General features: G+C 36.2%; 2 protein-coding genes across 6 annotated transcripts in view; both read right to left on the reverse strand.

Annotated features, from left to right (window-relative positions):
* Nucleotides 1-836: 836 nt before the first annotated feature.
* On the reverse strand, nt 837-10,618 carry LOC123498891 (probable acyl-CoA dehydrogenase 6). Its single transcript, XM_045246413.1, has 8 exons — nt 10,131-10,618; nt 8,666-8,786; nt 4,927-5,056; nt 4,149-4,423; nt 3,743-3,882; nt 3,436-3,631; nt 1,930-2,057; nt 837-1,739 (listed from the first exon to the last, which is right to left on the reverse strand). The coding sequence occupies exons 1-8, from the start codon at nt 10,272-10,274 to the stop codon at nt 1,611-1,613; spliced, it is 1,263 nt and encodes a 420-aa protein (XP_045102348.1). The 5' UTR covers nt 10,275-10,618; the 3' UTR covers nt 837-1,610.
* Nucleotides 10,619-13,801: 3,183 nt separating this feature from the next.
* Nucleotides 13,802-19,094, reverse strand: part of LOC123498892 (serine/arginine repetitive matrix protein 1-like) — a 31,695-nt gene continuing 26,402 nt past the window's right edge. For all 5 annotated transcript variants that reach the window (XM_045246418.1, XM_045246416.1, XM_045246417.1 and 2 more), the window contains one exon: nt 13,802-16,143. In XM_045246418.1, the coding sequence (XP_045102353.1) occupies nt 14,700-16,143 (1,444 nt within the window). In that variant the 3' untranslated portion in view covers nt 13,802-14,699. The remainder of the gene's footprint in view (nt 16,144-19,094) is intronic.

Below are 19,094 nucleotides of genomic sequence, written 5' to 3' on the forward strand. Positions count from 1 at the left end.
CAGTGTTGTGGACATATCCTGCATTGTGGCTCATTGCTACAATAGATCCAGTAAAGTATAACTATCTTTTTGTTACATTTTACATGTTTTTTTTTGGGGGGGAGGCAGTACCTCCACACTTAAGTGAAATTACTTTTGAATTTTTCTATATAAGATCTTGTATAGTAAACTTCCCTATGGACCATCATTGTCATTACAGACCCTCACAACAAAAGGCATCATAATAAGTTCATCCTTTCTGTTTCTTTCTCCTTTTGCCTCCTTTATTTTTCTTTCATTGCTTCATTATCTTTCAAAAGAAATTGTGGTAAAAATGAGGTTTCTACACTGTGTATGGTGTGGACAAGCAAAGAATTTATTGTACAAGACCTAAGGAACCTTAAGTTCATAAGCTAGTATGTTAATACATAAATCTTGACACCTTAAAGATTGCCATATTGAAAAATCTAGGATGTTGAAACAGAGATTGCATTATGAATTACCACATAGCACATGGCAAAATTTAAAGGTACAAACACCAGAAGTATTCAAAATATGACTATAGCTTTGAAATATTACTAATATATTTTTTTCCATGGAAAATTCTAAATTTACTATTTTCAAGAAAATAGCCATTTTATTTTGAGTGACACTGATTTCTTTTCAATATTGGGAATCTGCAGCAGGCCAGTAAGGTATCAAATGGGCTGGCAATAAGTGGTGACAACATGATAATGACAATGATGATGATAATGATGATTATATGTAAAACAGATATGCATTGTTATGCACCATAAAAGAGTAAGACTTGTTTTCAAGTAACTCTTCAAAATTTAAGGGATATTGATAATACTGTAAAGGATATTGTGTAAAATATAATCTTTGTGAATAACTAATCTCACTTATAAATCACCATGGGAAAACATAAAAGCTGGAAATCCCATAGTAGAGAGATAAAAAGGACTTTACATACCAACAAAATAACTATAAATATTATCAATTCAGTTTAACTTAATAATATTCAAATCTGTTACTCAATATTGCATTGTATCATTTGTACAGCACCATTGTTTGAGGACAATCTAAAGTTGATCTTGCAAAGTGTACCTGACAAAAAAGTTTGTACTCACTTCTTTCCATTATACTAATTCCATCTTAATCACTCATTGTGTATTGCAGTACTGCTGCTAAAAAAGTTTTAGATAGCTAACTTTTTTAATATTTCAATGACAACCTTTGACTTCTGGACACTATCTGAACAATTCACAATCTTCAACTCTAATCATAGAAGATGACTTGTTCTCTTTGCCTCCAGCTCATTTATTTCAGCTGGCAGCACTATCCTACAGCACAGCAGGGGACTCTACCTTCTCACATAAAAAGGATCCTAAACAATCACACATCTGGTTGTCTATTTCCTATAACAAAACTAGAAGTGTCATTTTGGTTAGCTCTCACAATAATTAATTTTCCTCATATATTTTTAAATCATAAAATTTCTAGATGGAGCATAACTAGGCTGAATAAGTAAAATTTCTAATTTTCTAGACTTTAAAACTTGAATATTGAGCAATTCTTCCTGATTTTTCTCTCATGTGCAGCAACCCTGACCTGTTACTGCTGTTGGCAGCTTAATGCTTCTTTTTGCCCAGCTTGGGAAGGATCCCCAAGTACTTGCATATAATACTCAGCATAACCTCATCTGCTCCACCGCCAATTGATACCAGCCGCATGTCTCTATAGAACCTGCTCACAATGACCTGTTGAAATGACAGGATGTGAATTATGGACTGCAAAGCATAAGCCACATATCACAAATTTTATGAATATCAACTAAGATTATGGTGATTTATTACAATATATGAATTGTCTTTTTCATTAATTTTGCAGCATACACTGCATGAGACCCAAATATGAAACGAATACCTGTAGGAAAAAAATAAACTGTACCTCTTTAGTGAATCCCATGCCACCCCAAAATTGAAGGCAGGAGTCTGAGACTTCACGCACCAGCCGCCCTCCCTTCAACTTGCACATGGACACCAGCTTTGTAACATCCTCCCCTTCTTTGTACAGCTCTGGGAAGAGGAGCACCAACATTCACCCAACATTTAATTCTTTGATTGTTTATGACAGAACACCTGTTACTTTATGAATATCTTGAGTATCTCTAAATGACTTCAATTTCCGTGTGTGTGTGTGTGTGTGTGTGTGTGTGTGTGTGTGTGTGTGTGTGTGTGTGTGTGTGTGTGTGTGTGTGTGTGTGTGTGTGTGTGTGTGTGTGTGTGTGTTTACTTAGTTGTATTTACGTAGTTGTAACATGCATGAAAAGAGCTATGCTCATGCTGTCCCGCCTCCATATCTATGCAAATCCAACATTTCTTTGCTTCAATGACTCTCTTATCTAAACTGTTCCAAACTTCTACATATCTTTGTGGAAAGCTGAACTTCTTGATATCTCCCCTGCAGTTGTCTTTTCTTAATTTCTTTCCATGTCCTCTTGTGTTGCTATTGTCCCAGATTAGTAAGTCTTCTCTATCTAATTTTTACAGTCCATTCATCACTCTGTACACTGCTATTAGATCTCCTCTTTCCGTTCTCTGTTCTAAGATTGTAAGAACTAATATTTGTAGCCTTTCTTTATAAGACCGTTCACTTAAATTTTGGGGAAGCTTTGTTGCTGCCCTCTGTATTTTCTCATTTCCTTATGTGTTTCTTTTTGTTTGGTGACTAAACTGCATATTCTAATTTTGGGTGTATTAGAGTCATTGATTTTTTTTGTCATATCTTTGTCAATGTAAATGAATGCTATCTTTATATTCCTCAAAAGTTCATAGGTATTTCCTGTAATCCTATTTATGTGCCTTTCTGGTGACAAGTTATCCACAATGGTTACTCCTAGGTCTTTTTCTTCTGACTTCTTAATTTCTTCATTCTCCATTGATTAAACTGCCTTCAGCCTTTCAGCCTTCTTTTGCTCATTCAAAATTCTAATGTGCTGCACTTTTTTGTAATAAATTCCATTTCCCATGTAAGTGACCATTCCACTATTTTCTCCAAGTCTTGTTGTAGCGCCTCACAATCTTCTTTTCTATTCACCATCCTCATTAATTTAGCATAATCTGCAAACAGACTGATGTAACTGTCTACATTTTCTGGTATATCGTTCAAATATATGGCAAATGTTATTGGTGCTAATACCAACCACTGTGAAACTCCACTTAAGACTTTTCCAGGCCATTTTTTTATTATTTATTTATTTTTTATTTTTTTATTTTAGTTTTTTTGTATGTGTGTGTACACATTATTCATGCATTATAAGTATAAAGACATGAGTTGCCACTCCTGTATTCATATTCTTACATTATAATAAGAAAAAGAGTTTCATGACAATGGATTCTACACACTGTATTGTTTAATCAGTCACCATGAGAAAAATCTGCATAATATACATACCTGTTGCTCTGTAGGTCAGGGCTCTGAGAGCTTCAATTTCTGTTTGTAATTCAGCAAGGCGATAATGAACATACTGGTTGTCAAGGATCGACTTGCCAAAAGCCTGACGGTTCTTGGTGTACTCTATTGTGGCCTCGACACACTTCTCCATGGGACGAAGAAGCAATCCAGCAGCGGCCAGACGCTCCTCTTGAAACTATCAGGTAAAGTAAAGTGGAAGGTTCATAAGTATTTGTTTGTGCTTGGTTAAACAGGAAATAATCTCAAGGATGATTAGAAGAAAATCCCTTATGAATGAAATATTTACCTGCATCATCTGGTAAGTAAAACCCTTTCCTTCCTCACCAATCAAGTTCTTGGCAGGGACTCTTACATCCTCAAAGAAAATCTGAGCTGTATCTGAAGACAGCATTCCAATCTTATTGATGCGTTTTGCTAAATGGATTCCTGAAAAATATGATAATTATATAAAAAATGGTAAAAATAAAATGTAAATAATATATACAATACATATATGTAAAAGCCCCGAGAGAGAGAGAGAGAGAGAGAGAGAGAGAGAGAGAGAGAGAGAGAGAGAGAGAGAGAGAGAGAGAGAGAGAGAGAATCATCTCTTGGAATTCTCAATCTGCATCATTTATGACTTTACTAGACCAATATATCACTAACCATGTATTGTATGCCTTTGTCAGTTCCCTGCATTGCCACACACTTACCTGGTGAGTCCATGGGCACACATATGAGGGACTTGCTGAGGTGTGGTGCAGCCTGCGATGTGTTGGCAAGGAGGCATATCCAGTCAGCTTGAAAGCCATTGGTAATCCACATTTTTTGGCCATTAATGATCAGGTCATCTCCATCCCACCTAGCTGTGGTCTTAATGGTGGCCACATCTGATCCAGATCCTGGCTCACTAACCCCTAGGCAGGACACATAATCTCCTGCTATGCTTGGTGCAAGAAACTGTTCCTTAACATAGTCACTTCCAAACCTGGAAAAAAATAAATTAATAAAAAAAATAAATAAAAAATTAATCTATCTATCTATCTATGTATCTACATATATATATATATATATATATATATATATATATATATATATATATATATATATATATATATATATATATATATATTATATACTAGAAACTAGTGCTTTTGTTACATTGAATTTTTACATATTTCAACCCTTTCACTATCTATCCTTCTTCTTTTAATTTGTTCAATATTACTATTGTTTTCTCTACTTATAAAATATATATATATATATATATATATATATATATATATATATATATATATATATATATATATATATATATATATATATATATATCCAAGATTCATAGATGTAGGGCTTGCATAATGTGACACCACCAAGACCTTCCTACACAGGTTCAGTGACAAAGAATATGCTGATTGAAACAGTGTGAAAACTTGTGTATTCTTTGACTATTTGTGCAACACTAGTCATAGAAAGAAGGAACGTCCTCACCGTGCTAGGGCAGGTGTTGACATGTCTGTCTGTACTCCTATAGACATAGGGATGGCACCACAGTTGATATTGCCCAGTGTTTCATGTGCTGCCACAGCAAATGAATAATCCAATCCAAGGCCTCCATACTCTGAAATACAAGACACCTTAGACATCACAGTGAATGAAACTAACACATTCATATTTAAAAGGCAGTAAATGGTAAAGGAATCATAAATGTATTTTCAGTAATATTTAAAGAATATCTAAAAAATATTGTACTTATGTATGTGCACATATATAGCTAATATTCTCTCTCTCTCTCTCTCTCTCTCTCTCTCTAGTGTGTGTGTGTGTGTGTGTGTGTGTAATTCACCTCGGTCGCCTGCTGGTCACCCAGCCAGTCTTCCCCATTACGGAGCGAGCTCAGAGCTCATAGACCGATCTTCAGGTAGGACTGAGACCACATAACACACTCCACACACCGGGAAAGCGAGGCCACAACCCCTCGAGTTACATCCTGTACCTATTTACTGCTAGGTGAACAGGGGCCACACATTAAGAGGCTTGCCCATTTGCCTCACCGCCTCCGGGATTCAAACCAGGACCCTCTCGAGTGTGAGTCGAGCGTGCTAACCACTACACTACGTGTGTGTGTGTGTGTGTGTGTGTGTGTGTGTGTGTGTGTGTGTGTGTGTGTGTGTGTATATATATATATATATATATATATATATATATATATATATATATATATATATATATATATATATATATATATATATATATATATATATATATATATATATATATATATATATATATATATATATATATATATATATATATATATATATATATATATATATATATATATATATATATATATATATATATATATATATATATATATATATATATATATATATATATATATATATATATATATATATATATATATATATATATATATATATATATATATATACTATATATATACACACAGTAAGTCCTCGTTATACGGTACATATGCGTTCCTGAAAACTTTACTGTAAATTGAAATTACCGTATACCGAACCCCTTATAACATGTAATAATAGGGAATGCGTTCCAGCACGTCGTCACTCCTACAGAAATGAAAATACATGAAAAGTCATATATAAAAAAAAAAAAAAAAAAAAAAACGTAAAGTACTGCACAAAAGAAATAAACAAAATGTTTTTATTTACTTTTCACTCGCCATGCATTCTATCAGATGATGTCCCTCCCGAGGCTAAGGGGCAGTAGGAATTTCAGCCCTTATGCTCCACTCACACATACACGATTGTGGTGCCACGACAGGCATGATGGCTGAAATTTGGCATCGGGGACGAAAAAACACTATTGGGGCATCAATCGTGCATGATCGGGGTGTTTCAGGGGTCGTCGGGCAACATACGGTGCATGCGGGGGTTGCGGGGGATGTCCGGGCATCGGGGCAAAAATTTTGAAACTGCTCAAAATTTTAAGCCGACTGGCTGACAACTGTCAAACAGCGTAGCTATCAGGGAATATTGGGGCGAAATGGGCAACAGGGGCGAAAGGTACGGGGCTATCGTTGCACCATTGCCCCTTTGTGGGCCGTGAGGGGCAGCAGGGGCGGCGGAAACTGTGATGACGTATGTAGAGGGCAGCACTGGCGCTCCCGCCAACCATCACAGGCGATGTGCCACCCGCTCTGCCGGGGAGCGGCGACACGGTCAAGGACGACAAGAGCCCTCAGTAAGTGGTATCTCATACCACATACCCCCAGCATAATTATTTCCTTCGTGGAACTGTCCATGCTTGTGATGGTGTTGAGTCACTGGTGATGTGGCACTGTTGAGGGCTGGTGCTGGAGTGTTTACCTGGTGTTGTGGTGGGCTGCCTATATATATGTCGTGGCATGCATCGAGGTTGTTGCTCCGACACACCAGTACCATCGCTTCTTTCACCCCGAATGCAAAGATGATACGCCCCTGACGGGCTGTATGGCGATGCAATTTGCAAATGAGGGTGTTGTCGGGGGTTCGTCGGGGGTTCATCGCCCCTGTCGTGCCGAAACGAGCGTATCATCATTTCATGTCGGGGTGGCAGTGCCATGTTGGGTGCGACACCACCCTGATCGCTCCCCCGATATGCCCGATAATCGTGTCTTTCCCGGCTCTCGGCCCTGTCCTGTATTTTCGGGAGCAATCGTGCACTTTTTAGCCCCGATTCCAATCGTGCCTGTCGGGGCACCACAATCGTGTATGTGTGAGTCCAGCATTACTCATCTTCCGCTGAGTGGGCAGACGAGGATAAGACGTCGTCGTCTGCACTGTCGGAAACAGATTTGGAAGGGCCAGCTGTGGCACAATCATGGACATGGAGAACTGTTTGGTTTTTCTTGTTTTTTCATCATAGATTTCTTGATAAATCTTGACACTTTTCTCTACATCATGAGCCACTTTGCTACTCCTGGCAGTATTTGGGTCATGTTCCTTTAGAGTTTCCAGAGCTTTTTCGATACTACCGAGACATTCTCTAAGAGTTTTGATGTCCAGGCCACGCACAGGTTCTTCTTCCTCGTCTCCCTCTTTTTCTTTCTCCTGTGATGCCTTGTCTAGCTCTATAAGTTCATCATTTGAGAGATTCAGCATGGCTTTCCAAAAGATCTTGAACATCATCATCATCAACTTCATTGAAGCCAGCCCTCTGGCACAGATTTACTATGTCATTTCTGATCGCACTGATGTCGTCTTCAGCGAAGTCATGCGCGCATTCTGGCCATACTTTATTCCACGCCAAGTTCATGGTAGACATCTTCACTTCGTCCCAAGGTGACTTGATATTATCTATGGCGGGCTTGATGTTATACAACTTCCACCATTCTCTGATAGTGGGCTTGCCAGGCCCATCTGTGCCCTTTATCAGTTGCTGCATGGTTCGCTGCTGGTAGTAGGCTTTAAATGTTTGCCATGATTATTATGAATATATTTTTGCTTACAATAGACCCTTTAATGTTCCATTTATTCATCTAATTAGTACAGTAATGCATGTAAGTAATATGTAATGCAGTAAAAAAAGGAGGGAGGGGAAGAGATAACAGGCTCCAAGGGTGGTCAAGTTAAAGTCAGTACTGTGAGTGGCGGGGAGGTGTGGCGCGGATGACGTGATCACCCCTGCTCCCCCGCGCTGGGCCCTCTTGGATGACATGAGTGGATACTGTATCTGTGAATTTTTCTTACTGTATAACGAATCGAGGGTGGTAATTTCCAAATACCGTAACTGTGAATTTACCGCATAAAGAACTACCGTATAACAAGGACTTACTGTATATATACATATATATATATATATATATATATATATATATATATATATATATATATATATATATATATATATATATATATATATATATAAGAATAACAAAAAAATTACTAGAAGACAACAGTGTGTATCTTGCATGAAAAGTGAATATGGATATTTCACAGTGAATAATTAAACTAAAAAGACATACTAGAACAGATGAGCAGTTAGCAGAAATAGATGAAGAAAGTTAGGAGGCCTTTGTCCTGCAGCATGCTCATAAAAGTTCACATTGAAGATGATGATAATGATGATTAAGACATCATTTTTACTTAAGATGATAATGAATTGTAATGATGATAATGATCTGAATTTTCTTTTTTAACATATATAAAAATATGACAACACACTCTTTAAATTTAACTGCAATGATTACATAATGCTTTCTTACTTTCTGGTTTGGTAATTCCAAGGAATCCAGCCTGCCCAAGCTTTTTGAAGACCTCATGTGCAGGATACTGTCCCTCCTCCTCCCACTGGTCCACATAGGGATTGATCTCTGTGTCAATTAACTGCAAGAAACAATAAATATAATGTTACATATGAAATGTGCTTTATACAAGCAATGCTGCATAACAATTACTAATTTTGTACCTTGCAGTCATAATGCTGTGCATGCTGATGCATCAATACAAAGTGTAGACTCAGGATGTTGTTTAAGCAATAATGCAATTATGCATATGATGACAGCAACTTAGAAGAGTAGATTCCTGATACACTCAGTTCTATGGATAAAACTGTTAAATGAAAAAAAAAAAAAAAAAATATATATATATATATATATATATATATATATATATATATATATAAATAAATAAATAAAAAATAAATAAATAAATAAATAAATAAATAAATAAATATATATATATATATATATATATATATATATATATATATATATATATATATATATATATATATATATATATATATATATATATATATATATATATATATATATATATATATATATATATATATATATTTATTTATTTATTATATATTTTTTTTATATATATATATATATATATATATATATATATATATATATATATATATATATATATATATATATATATATATATATATTGAAACCATCTGCATCCAGATATTACTTCCTAAGCTTTTTCCCCTTTTATTCAGTTTTTACATCCAGTTTATATTCAAGTGGGCCTTTTCTTTTAATCTTTCTTTTATTCTGCCCTTGGCTGGCCCTCTTCCCTATGTAAAAAAAAAAAAAAAAAAAAAAAGTCCCCTATTCCAGTCAGGCAGTGGTTCCCAAACTTTTTTTGAGCGAGTACCACTTGGAAGCCCTGTACAGTCCCTGTGTACCACCTGCTTCCAGAAAAACTCAATTTCAGCATATATCAATTTACTCACAAATTGAACACAAAAATGAACTAATAACAAGGAATACTACTCAATCTAATGTGAGAGATGCATCAGTTTCTTCTCCACCAGATGATCTTGTGTAGGGCAATAACATTTCTTTCTGAGAAATGAATTAATCTAATTTCATTAAAAATTGTGTATGAACTGAAAAGTGTTCACCACCCGGCAGGCCTTCGTGTACCACTAGTGGTACTTGTACCACATGATAGGAACCACAGTATTAGGGCTAGGACAGTGCCTCCTGAAAAAGAAATTTGGCTTTGGTATATGGAAACTGTTAACCCAAGTGGATGCCATTCCTAACCTCAGACTGTGGCCAGGATTTTAACCCATGTGTTTCGAAACTCAACTTCCTTTTTTCCTAAACTGCCAATCATATTAAGATGCTCGAAAAGGAGTAATCCACACACTGATATTGATCTGGCGGATTTTGCTAGCCGAACCATACACGACCTTCCTCGTACCTTTGTCAAGGAGCTCTGCAGTTCCCTGTGTTCCTGGGTGAAGAGGCTCCCATTTCTAGGCACTGATGTACTTATGTTTCTTATTAACCTTAGATGAATTGATGATGGAACCGAGAGTTTCCCTAGAAAGCGAAGCACACGCATTGTCCCTTCTGTATCTCTCTTTCTTTGGGTCAGTCACTCAGTCCCTCCCTCTCCCTCAGTGTGCAAAGCCGCGCTGTGTTTACGTCAATCAGCTGATCAAGGACACCACAGTTGCCAAATCATCGCGTTCATGAGGAGTGATATAATCTCTTCTTAGGCCTTCCGTTACTTGATTTTTGTGTAGGGATTACCATGTGCCCCTCTCAGCAATTAAACACCCCCCTTGAAGCGCAGTGTATCGGTTCTTTATGAGTCCTACAGAATAGTCTCACACTGTTGGTTGGCAGTAATTAAGTTCACAGTCCAAAGTCCGCATGGTGATATAAGCATCGCTGCACTACGAGTACCATACAATACGCCACGGAGTTGGTAGGTGGCAGGAAAGGAACACACACACACACACACACACCTGAAATTTACTATTTAATAAGTATGGCAGAACTGTTAAATAGTACATTTCAGGAGGTCTTTACTAAGGAATCCAAATTTGAAAGACCACAGGATAATAGAGAGACTGTCCATATGAAAGAGATTAAAGTAACCAAGCTTGAAATAAAAAAGTTGTTGACGGAACTGGATGAGGAAAAGGCAATGGGACCAGATGAAGTCTCAGGCAGATTACTGAAAGAATGTAGGGAAAAACTAGCAAGTCCTATATACATCATAAAATGCTCAATAGAAAATGGAACAGTGCCAGTGGAGTGGAAAAGAGCTGAGGTGGTTCCCATATATAAGAGCGGAAGGAAGGAAGAACCTTTAAATTACAGACCGGTATCACTAACTAGTGTAATATGCAAGATGTGTGAAAAAGTAATAAAGAAGCAATGGATTGAGTTTCTTGAAGACAACAAATTATTATCAAATAGCCAATTTGGTTTTAGAAAAGGTCGGTCATGTGTAACAAATTTATTGAGTTTCTACTCTAGAATAGTTGATAAAGTACAAGAGAGAGAGGGATGGATTGACTGTATTTATTTAGATTTAAAAAGGCGTTTGATAAAGTGCCACATGAAAGATTACTATGGAAGTTAGAGGAGAAGGGTGGCTTAAAAGGAAGCACATTGAGATGGATGGAAAATTACTTGAAGGGGAGAGAAATAAGGACGATAGTTAAAGATATGAAGTCCAAGTGGAGAACAGTAGACAGCGGAGTGCCACAGGGGTCAGTATTGGCGCCAATACTTTTTCTCGTATATATAAATGACATGCCAGAGGAAGTGAACAGCTACATAAATCTGTTTGCGGACGATGCGAAACTGTGCAGAGTCATTAAACAAAAAGAGGATTGTGAAATACTACAGGAAGACTTAAACAAGATCTGGAAATGGAGTAAAAATGGGAGATGGAATTCAATGTGGACAAAAGCCATGTCATGGAAATGGGAAAAAGTGAAAGACGACCAGTGGGAATCTATAAGATGGGAGATGGAGTAGAACTAGAAAAAGTAAAAAAGGAAAAGGACTTGGGAGTGACAATGGAAGAAAACAATCAACCGGTAAGCCATATTGATAGAATTTTCAGAGAGACGTATAATTTGCTAAGGAATATTGGATTAGCATTTCACTATATGGACAAAGAAATGATGAAGAAATTGATAAGTACTAAAATAAGACCTAGATTGGAATATGCAGGAGTTGTGTGGACCCCCATAAAAGAAACACATAAGAAAATTGGAGAGACTACAAAAATGGCTACAAGAATGGTTCCAGAATATAAAGGGATGCCATATTAGGAGAGACTAAAGGCTATGGATCTACCAACCCTGGAACAGAGAAGAGAGAGAGAGAAGGGATTTGATACAAGTTTATAAATTGATTAACGGAATGGATCAAGTGGATAATGAGAAACTACTCCTGAGAGAAGAATATGACATTAGAAGCACAAGATCGCATAGTAAGAAACTGAGGAAGGGAAGATGTCTGAGAGATGTTAAAAAATTTAGTTTCCCGCAAAGATGTGTTGAGACTTGAAACAGTTTGAGTGAGGAAATGGTGTCAGCAAAGAGTGTACATAGTTTTAAAGAAAAATTGGATAAGTGTAGATATGGAGACGGGGCCACACGAACATAAAGCCCAGGCCCTGTAAAATTACAACTAGGTAAATACAACTAGGTAAATAAATACACACTCTCTCTCTCTCTCTCTCTCTTTGGGCAGGCTGGCGTAGTTGGTTCGTGTTCGGGCCTCCGCCTGGGTTCGAATCCTTGCCAAACCTAATTGGCCGGTAGGATATGTAGCGTTCTACCGTTAAGCGTATTGGTGCCATGGTACAATATTGTACCATGAGTGGTGCCATATGACCGAAGCCAGGGTTTCTCAACCGGGGTTCCCCGAAGCCCTAGAGTTCCGCTAAAGGTCCCTAAGGGTTCCGTAAGAACAAGTGAGATAGGCTAATGCATTTTTTTTTTTTTACTTTTAATTAAAATTCATATACGTAATATAACTAAACACGCACAATTAATTATTGGTTATTGGAATATTATAATATATTATTTTTCCTTAAACCAATTATTCCAAAATTTATACTATGATATTTGTCTCGTGAAATACGATGAAAATAAAATGAGAAATATATGGTATACAATTTTTGTTTTTGCGCAGGGGTTCCTTGAGACATAATTTATCTTAAGGGTTGCGCAAGGGTAAAAAGGTTGACAAACGCTGACTGTTGCAGGGACTTGTGGCGTCTAATGGAACAATTTCTATTTTTCTCTCTCCCATTTGCTGATCATGAATAACTAGTATATGATATTTTATGCACTGAAAGATATCTAAATGTATTAATTTACTTGTTAGTCTATTTTTGAGGATATTATCATTATTGTTATTATTATTATTATTACTATAACCATTATTATTATTACCATCATCATCGTTATAACTTTAATCTATTTTTTCATCATTGCATCCTGCAATGACATCTGAATAACAGAAAACTGGAGCTGATTGTGATATCTTCCCTTTTATAAAATACAATGATGCAGTTATCACAATACCTCTAATCAGCACCACTTCCTCTGTATCTATATCTTGTTTTGTTATACATTATTTTATTCATTTATTTATTTTTTTTTTTTGGTGTGTGTGTGTGTACAGCAATCACAATTGAATGTCAGCTTACTTCCTCCAGTGGTAGTTTGTTGTGTATAATCAAGTCATCGTCACCTCGCATCACATGTCAGTCATGGCACGCAGTAATGAAATAACACCTGGAAATGCATTATGTTTATATTGGTGTTTTGAACGTAATTGGAAATGCTTCATTTTCCTTGAATTACTTTAAATATTTTGTTATGAGCAAGACATGAGCTTAATTTTGTTTTATTTCATAATGCTTTTATTTATTTATTCACATGGGCAGCTCCATGTGTAGGTATCCTATTTACTGTCTCCACCCTGTCCAGTCCAGCCTCTAAGATGAGCACTAGATACTAACCCACTAAGCTTACTAAAAATTCCACAGGCTATTTAAAACTAGACTTGTGGACAGTCATGTACACTTATAAGAAGGTAATTAAAACATATGAACAATATAAAAAGAATTCATTCATTATAACTAACTCTTTGCTTAGCAAGTCTGCTATGACTGTCCGAAGTTTGTCATCAACAAAAACATGAACTCTACAATGTTCTGTCCATCTTCTATTGTCAGGAGGCTGTTAAATTAGTGTGGCATACCTTCTGGTCAACTAACATGTCTTTTGCATTATCCATGTTAATAATAAACACTTTTAGTGTGCTATTACACTTTCTAACAAGATTAACAAAACAAAACTCAAATTTGGTGTTTAAAATACTGGATAATTTACCTTAACTTTATAAAATACAATGAATTTGATACAAATTCACAACTTGTACGGTGTAAATTTAGCAAAAAATTTACCTGAAGACCTCATGTAAGGTATTTCAATACCTATAATCATGTTATACTTTGTTCAACTTTATTTTGTGAAATCTATTTAACCAATGAAGATGAAATACAAATGCTTTGTGGAAATGAAATTGAATTAACTATGGTTGAGATAAAATATCAAATACATATAGCAATAATTTCTATCCTTCATCTTTCTAAAATAAAACATTTATATTACCTAAAAACAAATGAATGTACACTGTACATTGACAGAAAAGAGGATAAAATTAAGTTTTGTTTCATTCATTCTGAAACCAAAGCAAAAATTTTGAAATTATAATTACACTACATATGTTACAATGAATCTTTTCCAAGGGTGTCTGCCAAATCTACATACAATTAATAATTCAAGTAAATTTCTACATTGCTCAAGCTTAATGCACCTGCTTCCCATAACATTCTTTGTATATATGTAATAGTTAATAATTATCATTGTTAATTTAAGGTAAAAGACAATAATAATCATAAAAGGACTCAAAAACAAATATAAACTACATTAAAGGCAAAGTGCCATTAATATCGTCTTCTTTTCCTGTCATCTGCTTCTCGTGATGGCTCCCTCCGTGCCCACCTGCCCTGCCCAGAAGTGGTCCCGCGGGTTTCATATTCATAGCTGGAAGCACGATATTGCCAATCTCTCTCTTCCAGTTCTTGAGTGCCCCCATATTTTTCAAGCCAGTCTCGATAGCGGTACCACCACTGCTCCCACTTGAGGTAGTCATCTAGGGTAATGGATCGGTCCCCAAAGTACCCTGACTCCTTATAGTAGCGGTACCTCACGTGAACATCATCCCAATTTTGTGGCAGCTCTCGTGGCAAATCACGGTGAGGATCCCATTGCCTTATTTCCCCATAACGTTCCTGATACTCCCTGTACTCTGCCTGGTGTTCTTGCAGCCACCGCTCATGAGCTGGATGGGTGCCACGGCTTCTGCCACTTGGGGAGGGAGACCTTGACTGAAGTCTACCTGTTTCAAGGTAAACCTTCTTATCTTGACCACCTTCTCGTACAATCTTCATCCGCACACCTTCATATTCTTGTCGCTGGGAGCTCAGCTGTGCAAGCTTTCCAAATCTTTCTGACAGAGTCATTCGTCGAGGACCATCATCATCATCAGAAGATGACTCAGAATCAGTGTCTTCTCCCTCTGATCTTGGCGACTCTCTGGGAGGTGGTGGAGGACGGTGGTAATCAGGATGGTCAGGTGGTACAACCTTATAGTGATGAGGATCAAGCAGGTGCCGGCCTTCAGGAGCACGGGGGGGTGTGCCAGGCCCTCTGTATTCAGTAGATTCATCTACCACTACAACATTGTTTTCATCATAGTAGTTACTAACTGTGGCAGGGACAGGGGTCCTGGCTTTTCTTCGTACCACACCATCGCCTTCTTTAATCTTCATTTTGTTCTTCATCTTAGCAACTTTGTTTGAAGCATTTCTTGATTTGATCACAACATTACTGACAGTTTTTGTGACAAGTTTTTTAGTTGTTTCCTGGTGGGTTATTTCTTTCATCCTTACTTGGGATGACTGATTGGGAGGTGGTGGCTGCCTTCTTCCTAACCTCCTTCTCCTTGGAGAGCCTGAATAAGATCTAGGTCTGCGGGGTGCTGGGGAGTAGGATCGTCGTCTTCTGGACCCTGATGAACTGGAAGAAGAGCTGGTGTATGAGGAAGATGAGGAGCCAGATGAGGAACGTGAGTATGATGAATAGCTTCTAGAATAAGAGGAACCACTGGTACTGGAGGATGATCTTGAATAACTACTAGAATATTTCCTCTTGTGTACATGAGAGCGAGGAGACCGAGAGTTCTTCCTCCTAAAAGCCTGTTTTGGAGATCGCCTTGGTGATCTCCTTGGAGACCGTGGAGAGACTCTCGGGTTTGACCTGAGAGGGGAGCGTCTAGGAGAGCGCCGGGGAGACCTCCTGGGAGAGCGTGGCGACCTACTCCTTGACCTGCAGGTACATAAAAGTATGAAAAGGAATGGAAGGAACAATGAATATAAGTAATGAATGATTAAGATAAAATCATACATAACTGAAATTGTTCAGCAAGCATTATCAATTTACTTAACATTTAGACACTTTTCAGATAAAATAATAAACAAACACTATACACTTCTGCAAATAAAAATACTAATGAGAATTAACTCCAATAGCAGGATTAATAAATAAATGCTCTCATTATGGTTAATGTATAATATCTAGCTCTGGCAACTACCAACCAACATTTAAACAAGCACTTTCTGCTAATGCCAGCCACTCTCATCCCAAAGACTACATCAGTGATATCAATATAGTTTTGTGAACTGCTCTCTATAAGAAATAAATGGAATGCACTACAACTAATCCCTTTGACTTGCAATAAATTGTAAACCACTCTTAACACTAAAAAGTTGAAGATATTATGGAAAAAGTAATACTTTTTGCAAATACATCTGTACAAATAAGATATGTCCAAGAATAGTTCCAAGACGTTTATAGGGATTGCTACTGGTGCAGTGAGTCTAGGTAAGGATGTGAGAAAGTACCTATGAATGCATGTGTGTAGATGCCTAGTTTCTGTCTCATCCTTGGAGGTATATATAAGACTAAATTTTTATCTCAAAAGTTTATAAGCATTCTTTGCAGATGTTTTATATTATTCATGATGAATAACTGGAATCTGTAATGAGGCAACATGCCGGGCTACAACCTTCCCTGCTAAATACTTAATCTTGAAATCTATCTTGTGATGATACACTTTAATTTAATTTGCTGGAAAACTTTTTTATGGTACATATGTACAACTTTTGAATTAGAACACTTTGATTTAGACTTTTTGTGAATCAAAGAATTTTTAAAGCTCATTCTATACATTTCCTAAATGGAAATGTATAGAATGAATACATGTAGTGAGAAGACCTTGCTCTTGAAATCTTAGCAAATGCTGTCCTTCAAAACCTAATAATTAATGATTTTAATAAACCATACTTCTGTAAAACCACCAATGAAAATGGAAAAAAGAATTTTATCTATGAATTATTCAAAAAGATGACTTATATTCCAACATAATTTAGTTTTAGACTTCACACTTTTTGAACAATATACATACTTTAATTTGATAATTATTCCAACCCAGACTGCTGTCCATTATTCCTCCCCTGCAGTCACTTATTTTGCAAAAGTATTTTATATTTTTAATCACAAATTCTCTTGGCCTAACTTTATCATGATGGTATTTTGTGGTCCCTTTTATTCTTGGTTCAAAGATTATACAATAGAAAAAAATAACCAAACTGTAGTTAAGGGGAAATGCTTAATATTCAATGATGTTCACTTTGAAATTCAATAAGGTAGTCTATTGAGCCACCCTTGTGTGTGTGTGTGTGTGTGTGTGTGTGTGTGTGTGTGTGTGTGTGTGTGTGTGTGTGTGTGTGTGTGTGTGTGTGTAAATGCCATATTTGACAAGAATCTTTTGCATGTATGACACTACACTTTGTTGTTTCATATTCAAAATAATCAACACAGTCAACAGGAACATCATCAATTATACCTATGGTCCATTTGCACCATTAACTCACCATTAACATTGATAAAACCTACTTTATCAAAACATCACCTCGAACTTTACATCAACAACAGCAACACTTCCAGAATCACTCACACTAAATTCCTTGACATAACCTATGATGAATCTTTGTCTTTTAAATTTCATACTGATAACCTCACTCAAAAATATCTACAAACATTGCATTACTCTATCAAATTAAGCATATAATGACTCTTTGTTTTAGGAAATATACTCGTATATTATGCTCACATCCATCCACTACTTACACATTGGAGTCCGAAATGATGCACAACAAATCTGACTTATGATACAAACTTTTGCTCAAAGGAATTGTTAGGAAAAAGCACAAAGTGACAACTTAAAATGATCATGTCTTCCTTTTAAACAAAGACAGATCCTGAGACTGAATGACATTAATGATTAAGAACAGCAATAATATACCAACATAGATATCCTAATCTACAAATATGCTACACATCAACGTTATCAATTACATCCTCCTCCCTACTGCCTCTCTAAAAACTGAGTCATTATAATATTGGCACCTGTAATTCAAGATAATATTTCACAACATAATTAATACCTTATACATATTTTAGTACGTATATAAGACAACACTTGAATTATCGAAGAAGAAGAAGAAGAAGAAGAAGAAGAAGAAGAAGAAGAAGAAGAAGAAGAAGAAGAAGAAGAAGAAGAAGAAGAAGAAGAAGAAGAAGAAGAAGAAGAAGAAGAAGAAGAAGAAGAAGAAGAAGAAGAAGAAGAAGAAGAAGAAGAAGAAGAAGAAGAAGAAGAAGAAGAAGAAGAAGAAGAAGAAGAAGAAGAAGAAGAAGAAGAAGAAGAAGAAGAAGAAGAAGAAGAAGAAGAAGAAGAAGAAGAAGAAGAAGAAGAAGAAGAAGAAGAAGAAGAAGAAGAAGAAGAAGAAGAAGAAGAAGAAGAAGAAGAAGAAGAAGAAGAAGAAGAAGAAGAAGAAGAAGAAGAAGAAGAAGAAGAAGAAGAAGAAGAAGAAGAAGAAGAAGAAGAAGAAGAAGAAGAAGAAGAAGAAGAAGAAGAAGAAGAAGAAGAAGAAGAAGAAGAAGAAGAAGAAGAAGAAGAAGAAGAAGAAGAAGAAGAAGAAGAAGAAGAAGAAGAAGAAGAAGAAGAAGAAGAAGAAGAAGAAGAAGAAGAAGAAGAAGAAGAAGAAGAAGAAGAAGAAGAAGAAGAAGAAGAAGAAGAAGAAGAAGAAGAAGAAGAAGAAGAAGAAGAAGAAGAAGAAGAAGAAGAAGAAGAAGAAGAAGAAGAAGAAGAAGAAGAAGAAGAAGAAGAAGAAGAAGAAGAAGAAGAAGAAGAAGAAGAAGAAGAAGAAGAAGAAGAA

This window comes from Portunus trituberculatus, chromosome 48 (genome assembly GCF_017591435.1).
Source record: "Portunus trituberculatus isolate SZX2019 chromosome 48, ASM1759143v1, whole genome shotgun sequence".
Taxonomy (NCBI): domain Eukaryota; kingdom Metazoa; phylum Arthropoda; class Malacostraca; order Decapoda; family Portunidae; genus Portunus; species Portunus trituberculatus.

Bases quoted from the DNA above. Each gene is read 5' to 3' on its own strand.
- LOC123498891 (XM_045246413.1), bottom strand. From the start codon at position 10,274: ATGCGTGTGCTTCGCTTTCTAGGGAAACTCTCGGTTCCATCATCAATT. The intron at 5,057-8,665 runs GTAAGAAAGCAT...CTTGTATTTCAG, and splicing joins TGGAATTACCAAACCAGAAA to AGTATGGAGGCCTTGGATTG. The intron at 2,058-3,435 runs GTATGTATATTA...TCCTCTTCCCAG, and splicing joins CCTGACCTACAGAGCAACAG to AGCTGTACAAAGAAGGGGAG.